Consider the following 10,516-nt stretch of genomic DNA (forward strand, 5'->3'; position numbering starts at 1 on the left):
GAAAGTTTTTTTTTATATTCAGTCTACACTCTAAAATCGACCACCTGTCAGTAATTAAACATCAAAAAACTAACTGCAACATACGTATTTGTAACTATGCAATTTGTGGTTTCCATTACAGTAAACACAGAAAGACTCGAAGATGAGCATCCTTTACGATGGAACAATTTTACAATGTTTACATTGTATTTTTTCTTTTATTGTCTAGAGCATTTTCATGAGAAATAATGAGTCTTCAATCGCAATGTGATTGGTTTTTCTTTCATTTAAGTCACGACGATGATAAAACGTGCCTAAATTCGTCGCTTTGGCCTGATTGTGAAAAATGTCGCGAATTTTACGAAAGTTTGGTGTATACAAGTACAGATGGTGAGTTTGGTTTGTTAACGAAAGAAATTTTGGAGAATCATGACAAGGTATTATATGCTTTCAATAAGTTAACGTATTAGCAAGTGGACTTTGAAGTGTAAGCAGTATATACGCAGCATATCTCGTTTAAGCCATAACTACTTTTCATATGATCCAAAGAGGACCATATTTATTGTGCAAAAAGACATTAAACTTCAAGACTGGTTTTTATGAAGCTACACTTCTGGCTCAAGCCAAGTATGCTGAGTTTTAACAAAACTGATTAAAGAGCGATGATTGGATAAAATTTCATAATGTTTTCTTCCATTGATATTCATTGCTATCAAATATGTCACTCAGTTTAAGCTCACTGCAAACTTTATTCAATCTCCGTTTGCTTTAGTAATTTTAGTGTCTTACATTTATTGATCTTCTAATACACCTATGTACTATTTTTCTCATGGCAATATTGACACAGCAATTGACCTTAAAATCAAAGAAGTTGGCCTTAATGTAGTCTTTTTTATACGCGCGTTTACATGACTAAAAATCAAAGAAACTTCAATGAATTTACTAGACTATGTCATTTATTATTTTCTACATTTTTGTTCTTTTTTATGATTATATCACAAACGCGTTAGATTTGCGGTCATTAAAAGGGATTTTACCGTAAGTAGCTGGGGTGAAATGGTTTAATTTGTGGCTTAATTTACCGTTTCACTATATCTTGTTTGATTTGTTTTGGATTTAACTTCTATTTCCAATCGTTTTTATTGTTTACCATACTACAGTTAGCAACAATTCAAAACATGAACAAAACATAAACAAAAAAGCACTTGTTGGCTATTCTTCACCCTAGACTAAAAAGCAATGCCGAAAATTATGGTTGTTTGTATACAATGCTCCGTTGACTCTAGTCTTTAATTTGTTGAACAGAGAATGTCTCTTGGCATTTGGGTAACTAGTAAAGTACACTTCTTGGAAAGTTATTGCAATCGAATTAATGCATTTACTCTTATAAATTTTAGAAAAAGCATGTGAAACCAAGGCCTCGTCAAATTCCAAAGGTAAGGCAATCGTCATTTTTCTGATGGATGAGAAGCAGGACTACATCTTTACCTTGCATGCGTTGTGCTCGAATGTGGATAAAGCTTACACTTTCAAAAATCAACTTCATCATGATTTTCTTCGTTTTAAGGCACTCAGTTCTTATGATATCTTGGTTAAATTTTAGTTTCGCCGTGGAAATGTCCCAAAGTACATCAGTTTTGTCGAGCCGATGCCTCTTCGCCGAAGGCCTGGGATGGACAAAAGTAGCGGCTACAGTAGCTGTGGGACAAATATGGATAATGAAGATCTCTCATCACCTGTAAATACACAAAGGGAAACAGATCTGCGGACTGTATCCGAGTTTATTAACGATCTGCCACCAAGCAACGAAGCAGTTACTGGAAAAGTGGATGTGAATGACGTAAACCAGGAAGAGACGATATCTTCACGAGCTTCTTTTTCTGAATCCGAACTTAATGATGGTATGATTATCAAAAGTTATTTCTGGCTCTATCACCTGCTTCAATGGACTCCCCTTCGATATTTATAAACTTGATAGCAACAGCTTGACAGAGTATTTTGAGTTAAGTAGAATTTTTATGCCAAAATGTTAGAAAATACTCTGAGCAATGTTTGCACATTTGGTATACTGTGCTTGCATATTTTACATACATACTTACTCTAAGCAATGTTTGCACATTTGGTATACTATGCTTGCATATTTTATATACATACTTACTCTAAGCAATGTTTGCACATTTGGTATACTATGCTTGCATATTTTACATACATACTATACATTGTGAATGCATTAAAACACAGTACTATTTTCAAAGATATTGTAGCTTTTTCTGCGCTTCGTAACTACCTGTGCAAAAAAATGAATCTGCGTATTCCTCAATTTCGCGACTTTTGTCGCTTTTTTTGTTTCCACCCGTTTCTTTTGTATCTTTCTTGGCATTGAAGTGCTTACATTATCCGAATAATTTATCCTGAAATAATCATGGAAAGATAATGAAATATTTACCACTGTTTTTAACATGTGTCCGGTACAACCTGCTAATACATTAGTAATTGAGTAACTTACATTTTTTTGATTTTAGTTGCGTGTATTGTATTCCCAATGTAGTTAAATAAGTATCTGATAATAACTATTTGTAACATTTGACATTGTTTATATAAAGATTTTGTAAGGATTATGGACACATACATAAACAGTGTATTCCCGAACATGCAAAATGTTCCATTAAATTTGAAAACTGACTACCGATAACAACATTTTCCACCTGTCAATTTAAAATTTGTGAACACTTCGAAAAGAATGGCTCAATAAAGGTGCTTAAAATTGATATTTTTGCATTTAACTAAACAATTGTATTATCATGCTTGCGTGCTCGTAATTTCGTAGAAAAACTGTGACTGTATAGATAAAGTTTGTTTTGCAATCGCATGGCAATGAAGCATTCTGTATTGTTTAACTTTTAGAATTGGATTTAGTCAGTGATGAAGCATTTAGTATGGACAAAGAACAATCAACCACTAATGAAGAAGATTTAGTCATGAAAAGATTAAACACTGCTGATACATTTGACTCTCTTGAACGGCAGAGTTGTGACAAAAGTAGAAGAAGTAATTTTGCCAGACATCATGAAGTCTCGCTGCGTAGTGTGACTGACTTTGTTGACAACATTGAGGTTGACTTATTTTATCTTATGGTTTATAGAAAGGACGTACACGATGTTAAGTCAATTTTTGTCTATGTAGAATGGCTCCAGCGAGGATGTTTTCATGGATAAGATGGATGAAATTTATGAAAGCAACAATTCTAGAATAGAAGGCAAAGACGGAGATGAGGACCGAATTCAAAGTAACTGGTAATTATTTCAATTAGTTGATTTCTTGTTGTAAAATAACGTTTTAATGAATGAACATAACGATGCTAGAGTACTTTTAAAGGTTTTGAAATACATTTTGATAAACATGAAAGCTGAAAACGAATTATTTTATTTGAATGACGTTTTGATGATTTGCTTAAATTCTTTATGTATTGTTAAAGAATGGAGTCTGTCTAAGTTATGAACCATAATTTTTAGTATAGTTGAAGACGACTCGAACCTACAAAATGTGCCCCATGAAATGAACGATGGCAAATTGATCGATGGAATCCCATCAGATAAGACTGAAAATGCAAGTTTTTTAGCCAATTCACATGTGACCTTTCAGGACCCAGTGGCTGCAGATCCTGGAGTTTTGTGGAAGGATAACGATGTAAAACTTAAAACTGAACGACCGAAGTCCATTCTTAAGGTGACATTGGATGCTGTCAAAAGTACAAAAGATGAAAACACTTTGGATTCATTTGTAAAAAGAAATAGCACATCGTCAGCAGCTAATAGAAAATTGTCATCAAGACAGTCTTTGAATAGCCCCACAAACGGTGTTAGGTATTGCTTTATAACTTACTATATTGAGGTGAACGTAAACAAAGAATTTTCATAAAAATTATTTTTAGTCAATCATATTTTAGTCAATCACATAGGCTTATGCTACTTTTTACCGACTTTCGGAGAGATAAATTTGGTTTCTGCCGAAAATATCTTTAGCCATATAAAATGCACATATTTATAGATTGTTTTTCTTTCGTAACTGTATATACTTATAAAGATGGTTCTGTAGGCTTAATAACGCTGATTGATTTTTTCTTTTATGATAGAACACTGACAAGTGCTGAGAATACTTTATCTATTAATTTAACAAAAGATCGTGGACGAGAGCTCAAATATGAGCAGAAAAACACTGATCGATCGACCAGTGACGAGGAAAGGTAAAACTGCGATGATTCCTTTCACGTAACGATTATGAATGTGTTTAAAATGTACGAACTGTGCATGTAATCTTTTAAAGACAGATAGATGTATTGAAATATTTGTCCTCATTGAAGATAAAGGAACGCAATATTTACAAATATTAGTGAACAAAACAAAATTTGTGACAGAAAGTCTTTAATTTGTTTATTTACAATTTTTTTCTTTAGATTATCAGACTCCGATTTTTCCACAAATTTACGACGTCATCGACCAAAGGTAAAACAGATGCAGTGTTTGAGTCAAAACTTCGTAGAATGAAAACTTTTAACAAAATTGAGGACACGCAACCTTCTAGTACTTTGTCTACCACTTATAAATGTTAAGTTATTAAATCCAGACTTTTTGCACGAAAATTTCTTAAAAAGTAAAGAATATTTCAGAGAAATATATTTAGCTCTATATTCTTCTGCCATAAGTAAGATGTTTTGGTTCACAATTTTAATGGCATTTATATTGATCTACGCCATTATAGATAATGTTCAATTCTTCATGTTTTACAAAATGCTAAACAAGAAGGATCGACTGGGTTGACTTTTAATAAACCTATTTTGTAAAATTTGTACAATGATTGTAGGAAGTCACTTCGTATACAAACTATAGTCGACTCAATACCTAAATTAGTTGTATTTTAAAGATTTCATGACTCAATTCCTTTGTTTTTCACATATTACATTTCAGAAATATTTTATTTTGTTCAGTAGGTCCTGTAGTTTGAATCAAAACGATATCTTAATGTTTCACTATATTTCTCTCAGCCAAAAGCAAACATTTACAATCGGCGTACAAATATGAAAGTCCCGAATGAAAAATTGCGCAAGCGTAAAAACTCCAGTGCCAGTGAAGATGATGACGTCACTACGATGGCCGATTCTACTCTTCTGGTAGAGCAAATTCTTGAAGAGGAAAAGGTTAGAAATTGAAACGTCAAGATATTGTGATTAACATAACAAACTCTTTGCATCATAATGAATATCATCTTTGTTTCATAAAATATATGTCCCGATATTTGCAAAATCCTACATTGACATTACATCAAGACACTTTTTTTCATTTCTAAAAACTTACTATGGTATTTTTTATCTCTATACCTGACCCTTATGGGGATCTTGAATTTATGCTGTTAAGCATAGATTAAGGTAAAAAATACTCTTGCATAATATGAGATGTGATTAGCAAGGAAAACTTTTGTTCTTATCAAAGAAGGTTATAAATATTTTTATGTTTTCCGTTCTAAATATGTTTCGTACTTAATTTCTCGTCACGTGGGAGCCCTTTGCTTTAAACAATACCTCCTTATTTCTGGAATATTTAGCTTCGTGGTGAAGGAATGAAACAATGGCTCAAGGGTCGCTTGGCCTTATCTCAACAAAATAGTCGCTTTGAAATCCCAATGGATGTTCGATTATTGGAATGTAAGTTCAATGAGGTGAAATTTTGATTTCTTCTAGAACTAACTTTAAAAGGACCATTTTGAAAATATTACATGTATTAAATGAAGTAATTCCAAAAGTTCGATTTCTTTCATATTTTTCAGCAATGACACCGATGGAATATCTTACAAAACATTGTGTTATAAGGTATTGATGTTCAGTATGGACCATGTTTCGTTTCTATTTTTGTATCTTTCTTCAAAAACTTTACTTGAGTAAAATTTCAACATTAGTAAACGAAGGAAGGCATTGTATCAACGTGTTTTTCAAAAGGTTGACCGCAATCGCGATGAAATGATCAACTACACGGTAGGCGTGCAGTAATTTTTACCCAATGTGCAAAAGAGAGCGAAGGAAGAACCATAGTTACAAGTCCATATTCTATGAAAAACAGTTCATTACAAAAAAGTAGGGTTGTCTCCACGCAAGTAAGAAGAAATAGTCTCGTTTCCATTCAATGCACGTACACCTTCACCAAACAAAAAAATAAGCGCATGAATGAATATATTGGCAATAGCTACTTGATCCACAAAGATACAAGTTACTGTTTGTTTTATGGAATTTTAATGGTTTTCTTATAAATATAGGAATTGGAAAAAGGATTGCGTGATGTTCACGTTGGTATTTTAAACAAAGACCATATTGCTTGTATTGTTAAGGTTTGTATTTGACATATTTCAATTTTGTCCTCCAGGAAATTATACACTTTCATTCACATGATCTTATTGCTTTAAATAACCGCAAATCTATTAAAAAATGAATTTTTTGGCGAAACACAGTCGCATTTGAAGATTTTCTTTCTTTAGTTGCCGTTCTATAGTAGTAGCTAATAAATGAAACAAACATGTAAAATATGTCAATATAAGTATTTTGTTTAGATGGTTGTTATAGACAAAGATGGGGAATTTGACGTTCGACAGTTTTCTGCCATTGCTGCTTTCTCGGAAAGAATTTGTTGTAAAGATCAACTTCCGTAAGTACTGAATGTTTAGAAATGAAAGAGCCTGTAGAAAAAAGTGGGGAGCCTGAGTAACACAAGATCATACTCTATTTGTGGGACGCTTAATCTTACCCAATAATTTGCTTTTTCATTAAAAAAAATGCCATTTGTTGCCGGGAACATGCCATTGTTGCTTTCTCTGAAAGAATTTGTTTGGTTTTTTCATGAAAATTTGTGAAAAATAGATAAAACTTGGTGTGAACATGGAAAGAAATGATTAATATAAAATACGTGTTTCTGACGAGAAATATTTTGACGTTGTTCGTCAGATGTTTATCGCATTAATAATACAGGTTGAGATGCTTAACAATGCTAGTGGCCAGAAGGAAATCATTGAATGTGCTGATTTTTGCTCCCTCAGCTGGAAATTACATGGTATTAAAGTAAGTCATTTTAGTCATAAACAAAGCTTTTGCACACATCGTAAACGAGAACACGTGTCGTGAAGGTCATTTTGCGATTTGCGTACAGTGCACTTTCTAGCTATATATGATCCTCACTTTGTTATTCTTGAAATCACAATGTTTCCATTTATGAAATTTCCAGGTGAATCCTGATGTTAAACGAATTTTGGATGCACTTTAAAGCTGTGCAACCACGGTCATGTATGGATTTAAAACATGGTAAAACATAAAAAAGTCGGTTATAAGAAATGTGTAATTCAAGAAATCTATAATTGAGGATTCTTGTATAAAATGGTGGCTTTGTTTAGGATTAGATTATTCTAATTGAATTAATTTCATTTGTGTACTACAATCGATTACATTGTCAATTGTTGTTTGTGCTTACTTTGAATGTGCAAAATTAATAAATGTAAACAAAAGTCATGTAAATATTAATATCAATTGATTCATATGTAACCGCCAAACCACCAGTTTGTTGTGGAAATATCATTATTGGTACACCGGAATTTCTTGTTAGTACTAAGATAAAGGCCAAAGTTATCTTCAGAACTAACAGCTCCAGCTCTAGCAACAAGTTGACATCCAGTTTCAACGCTGTCGATGTGCAGTGAGTCTTGATTCAATATTTGCCACCATTTTGATGTGCAATCAGCGCACGAAAAGCCCCGGATGTTTATAAACTCTACCTTTTTACAAACTCCATTGCCTAAAAATGTCATGATGTCAAAATCTGAGAATTTAGCTCTGACATAGTCCCTGTAATCAACCTTGCTGACAGGGTAACTGCACGTTGTTCTCCAGTGCGTCGAGAGAGATTTCAAGTAATTCATTTGCGACCAGCTCATGCGATAGGACATCCAGTTGGGAGAATATTTGTTTACTGGTGCGTTTTCACGGAAGGTTTTCTTTGTCAACTGATTTATATTTTTGTACATTAAAGCAAACGACATAACCAACGTCCACGCCGATCCAGGTTCAGATGTCAAGTCACAGTAAACTGTAATGATCTTGTTTGTGTTTGAATTGCGGATTTTATAAAAACCATCGGTTTTATGACCTCTCTTTAGATAATCCAGACAACTTCGAGACAAGGCTTTACCCTTCATGAAAAAGCAAATGTTTGACAAACCTTTTTTTAATGTAAATCTTATTTTGTGCTTCATGTATCAAAGCCCGTTTAACTTTAACAGAGTTACAGAAACATTCGGAAACATTGGAAAACTAACAACTGCAAAAAAACGACTAGCTAAGCAATCTCCATATTTTCGGTGCGTACAAAGCTGTAAGGACATGTAGTTGCATGCACGAAATATCAGTAATGACATCAAGAGCAGGAAGTGAGAGTTGAAAGAACGGAGTCTATTGTACAATACAATAACGAACGTACTTATTATTTTTTAGTTAATATACTTTTGTAAATCTTATTTTCGCGTGATTTTATTAGTTTACTTTAATCGATTGTGACTTGTCGAGGACTATGAATTTGGAGGCACAATACTTGACACCCCATAAAAGTTGAGTGTAATTTGTTGTAGCTGACTACAAATTGGATCTTTGTTACTGAATAACAACGATCTATCTTGGGCAGATTTACCCAAAACTTAACACAATTTGCCAAATCAACACCAACGAATAGCATTATATATTTTCTTATACGAGAAAACGGTATTATCAAACCTGCACGACTTTTGTTCCAGCGAGAAGGATGATAGAAATACTGAAGAGAAATGTGAACATTGTTGACGATCGGTGGCTGTTAGTCTTCATATTTACTTCTACGAGCAATCAACACCAGTTTTGTCTTACACGAAGTCGATAACGTATGATGTTTCTCTTCTTACATTCAAGAGGTTTTAATAGGTCTTGACAGCCAAATGCTGAAGGCATGCTGTTCATTTAAGCTGAAGCTATGTTTGTCATGATAATCCTCGTAATTGCTAATTTATAGTCGAAATTTACGACAAATTATTGTTATAGATTTACATTGAAATGTATTAGAAGTCAAAAACTGTGTGTTTGTAAAACATTCTGAGCAAGTTTCTCAGGAAAATATATTTTACAATACTTATGTAAATACTGTAGAATCATCTTTACAGTAGAATCAATTTCCAAAAAGACAGAAAAACAACGATGTGTTTGTCGTAAATGAGAAGAACTCTCCATTCACAAGACAAAGCACTTGGTTAATTCTTTAGATAATATGAGTTGTGTTGCTTATTTCGTTTCACAATCCATCTTGTAGGACCTTTGCAACAGGAACACTGCAGTACTGAGGGAAATCTTCGACTTACGATCTTTTATTTCGATTAACGAAAGCCACTCGTAACGCAGAAAATTCCGTTGTTTTACAAACTTTTGGCACGAAATGATATACAAACGAAGCTTTACATCTTGAAGTCTGTTAAAATCGGTATATTAATCCGTGTACTTTTCAAATGTATCTTGTCTGAAGAATCTTATTTGGAACACATAACTCCCGTTGTTCTTCCTTCATAACTTATAAAATACTTAAATTTCACGAAATACAAATAAAAGGCAGTTCACTTTTAGACACTTAAGTTACTAACTTTAGCTGTTTTGGTTATGGTTAATGAAGGTGCCCAGTAAACAAAGATTTTACAAGGACTAAAAGTGTGTAGTTGACTGTTGCCAGGAAGCATTACGTGTCAACTGTCAATGTATCAAAGTAAATATAAAATTTCTACGCACGGTTGAGTTGCGTGCTTTTCTAACGCAGCATGTACTTTATTTACTGCTATTTTTAACAAGCTTACAGCACGGATAGGCCATTAAATGGTAGCTAGGTCATTTACTCGCATAGGGGCAAGCCACTTCCACTCCAAAAATATATCAAAATGCACTTGGTTTGGTCAATTTTATCTAACCCCTTTTTTGTGTTGGCGAAGATTATGTGCAGCAATCTATTCCCTTTTCGTGTGTGCTTTATTTGCTGAGTCAATTGTGGTATTCTTCAAGGCGATCAAGGCTTGTTGCTTTGCCTTCGCACAATACATTTGAGCAATAACACCACTGTAAATAATCCAGGCGATTCCAATAAGAACAACATTTACTGACAACATTCCAGCGAGGATGAACGAAATTTTGACCTGCAAATCATTTGAGTTCCAAAGTTCGCTCGTATTCTGAAGCATATCTACTAAAATAACGAAGATTTCTTCTATTGTTTCTTTACAATATTTTAGAAACCATTCGAACTCCATTTTGAATTTATAATCATCTAAGATGATGACCAATGATGGCAAAGGTCGAACGTCAAGTTTGAAATTTTGTCTTATCGCAATTTCAACTTTCTTTTATCTTCGTTTTTAACTAATATCCTTTTTTCATTTAATTCCACTCATCCCTGCTGTTTTATTGTTCTCTAATATGAATAATATTTATTTCTGTTAATATGTG

General features: G+C 33.3%; 2 protein-coding genes across 5 annotated transcripts; one reads left to right on the forward strand and one right to left on the reverse strand.

Annotated features, from left to right (window-relative positions):
• Positions 1-69: 69 nt before the first annotated feature.
• On the forward strand, positions 70-7,528 carry LOC124434947. 4 transcript variants are annotated; one of them, XM_046984899.1, is made up of 16 exons: positions 70-416; positions 1,377-1,415; positions 1,583-1,880; positions 2,884-3,092; positions 3,163-3,272; positions 3,492-3,842; positions 4,112-4,222; positions 4,433-4,481; positions 5,021-5,173; positions 5,578-5,677; positions 5,800-5,842; positions 5,929-6,004; positions 6,283-6,354; positions 6,574-6,668; positions 6,988-7,078; positions 7,242-7,528. In XM_046984899.1, exons 1-16 carry the CDS (start codon positions 228-230, stop codon positions 7,278-7,280), a joined length of 2,025 nt encoding a protein of 674 aa, XP_046840855.1. In that variant the 5' UTR covers positions 70-227; the 3' UTR covers positions 7,281-7,528. The 4 variants fall into 4 exon arrangements, with proteins under 4 accessions (XP_046840855.1, XP_046840858.1, XP_046840857.1 ...); XM_046984900.1 differs by lacking the exon at positions 70-416 and adding an exon at positions 1,145-1,305; XM_046984902.1 differs by lacking the exons at positions 6,574-6,668; positions 6,988-7,078; positions 7,242-7,528 and having other exon boundaries at positions 5,969-6,004; positions 6,283-6,349.
• Positions 7,335-10,336, reverse strand: LOC124434952. Its single transcript, XM_046984908.1, has 2 exons — positions 8,777-10,336; positions 7,335-8,199 (listed from the first exon to the last, which is right to left on the reverse strand). Exons 1-2 carry the CDS (start codon positions 8,864-8,866, stop codon positions 7,546-7,548), a joined length of 744 nt encoding a protein of 247 aa, XP_046840864.1. The 5' UTR covers positions 8,867-10,336; the 3' UTR covers positions 7,335-7,545.
• Between the last annotated feature and the right edge of the window lie 180 nt (positions 10,337-10,516).

This window comes from Xenia sp. Carnegie-2017, unplaced genomic scaffold (assembly GCF_021976095.1).
Source record: "Xenia sp. Carnegie-2017 unplaced genomic scaffold, XeniaSp_v1 HiC_scaffold_14, whole genome shotgun sequence".
In the NCBI taxonomy this organism is placed as follows: Eukaryota; Metazoa; Cnidaria; class Anthozoa; order Malacalcyonacea; family Xeniidae; genus Xenia; species Xenia sp. Carnegie-2017.

Bases quoted from the DNA above. Each gene is read 5' to 3' on its own strand.
- LOC124434947 (XM_046984899.1), top strand. From the start codon at position 228: ATGAGTCTTCAATCGCAATGTGATTGGTTTTTCTTTCATTTAAGTCAC. The intron at 4,482-5,020 runs GTAAAACAGATG...TATTTCTCTCAG, and splicing joins TACGACGTCATCGACCAAAG to CCAAAAGCAAACATTTACAA. The intron at 6,669-6,987 runs GTAAGTACTGAA...ATTAATAATACA, and splicing joins TGTTGTAAAGATCAACTTCC to GGTTGAGATGCTTAACAATG.
- LOC124434952 (XM_046984908.1), bottom strand. From the start codon at position 8,866: ATGAAGACTAACAGCCACCGATCGTCAACAATGTTCACATTTCTCTTC. The intron at 8,200-8,776 runs GTTTGATAATAC...TTTTTCATGAAG, and splicing joins CTGGAACAAAAGTCGTGCAG to GGTAAAGCCTTGTCTCGAAG.